This window comes from Rhincodon typus, unplaced genomic scaffold (assembly GCF_021869965.1).
Source record: "Rhincodon typus isolate 14 unplaced genomic scaffold, sRhiTyp1.1 hic_rhity00008575, whole genome shotgun sequence".
Classification (NCBI taxonomy): domain Eukaryota; kingdom Metazoa; phylum Chordata; class Chondrichthyes; order Orectolobiformes; family Rhincodontidae; genus Rhincodon; species Rhincodon typus.
Genome location: NW_025974213.1, coordinates 7,313 through 8,624, shown reverse-complemented (window position 1 = coordinate 8,624; position 1,312 = coordinate 7,313). Strand labels below are relative to the sequence as shown.

The 1,312-nt window shown below is 61.4% G+C and overlaps 1 protein-coding gene across 1 annotated transcript in view; it reads right to left on the bottom strand.

Moving 5' to 3' along the window:
- Nucleotides 1–437: 437 nt before the first annotated feature.
- cunh14orf119 (chromosome unknown C14orf119 homolog) overlaps nt 438–1,312 on the bottom strand; it is a gene marked incomplete at its 5' end in the record, with an annotated part of 4,262 nt that continues 3,387 nt past the window's right edge. The window contains one exon of the mRNA XM_048594363.1: nt 438–1,199. Coding sequence (XP_048450320.1) covers nt 828–1,199 — 372 coding nt within the window. The remainder of the gene's footprint in view (nt 1,200–1,312) is intronic.

Sequence of the window (1,312 nt, the reverse complement as noted above, 5' to 3'; positions counted from 1 at the left end):
GACAGCACGGGGTTAGATACAGAGTAAAGCTCCCTCTACACTGTCCCTCCCCATCAAACACTCCCAGGGACAGGGACAGCACGGGGTTAGATACAGGGTAAAGCTCCCTCTCCACTGTCCCCCCCCATCAAACACTCCCAGGGACAGCACGGGGTTAGATACAGAGTCAAGCTCCCTCTCCACTATCCCCCCTCCCATCAAACACTCCCAGGGACAGGGACAGGGACAGGGACAGCACGGGGGTGGAGTCGGTGTAATGCTGCGTCGTGGCACAGGAAGAGCCCATACTCACAAGTGGATCTTGCTATCTTCCCCCAGGTCTGGCAGTGGACCCGGAGCGGGTGCAGGACCCCCACCGGCAGCGCTGTCTGCCCCAGGCTCTGTGCTGCCAACGGCCCTGTGTAGTTCCCTTGCTCTAGCCCTGGTGGGCGGTTTGCTGGGAGCTGGGATTTACCACAGGCTGTACCGGGCCAGGGGAAGGGTACACGCTGGGGGGCATGGGCACAGTGACCCAGAAAGAACCTTTCACAGTGGGCACGGATCCCCCATCAGATTAGGGCCCTGAGCAAGGGGGTGGGGGGTGCGGGGGAAGACGGAGACACAGGGAGACGGAGAGGGGCACGGAGACACAGGGAGACAGAGACAGAGACACAGGGAGACAGAGGGACACAGAGACAGAGACACAGGGAGACAGAGGGACACAGAGACAGAGAGAATATTTTATTGCGGATTTCCAGTTCTGATTGGAATAGTGCGATATTGCGGACACAGCGTGTTACAGACACAGCCCCCCCCCCCCCCAGGGGCACTCCCCCCCCCCCCCCGGGTCACTCCCTGCCCGCAGTGGATGCTAACTCCTGGTAGAAGCGATCAGCGTATTCGGGAGCGAGCTCCTCCAGACCCGCGAGCAGCTCGTTACGTTGGTCTTCCGTCCATCCATCGAACCACCGCGCCCACAGCCGCAGCTGGCACTGGAAAAGGCTGGGGGGTCGGTCACTCAATGCCAGGCCACCAAAACCCTCCAACAAACAGCACACCTTGGCCGGCACTGCCCTCTTCACCAGCTCAGCCACAAACGTCCGGCGCTGGCACGAGCTCCAACCCGAGAACCAGTGCAGCACGCAGCGTATCTCCTGGGCCGGCAACGAGGGGGCTACAGGCTCACACATCCCACACACCGAAACCGGACCTGGCACCTGCTGGTGGGGGGGCACGGTTACATAGGCAGGGGCGGACAGGGCAAGAGACAGAGAGAGAGAGAGAGAGAGAGAGTGTGAGCACACGCACGAGAGAGAGAGAGAGAGAGAGAGAG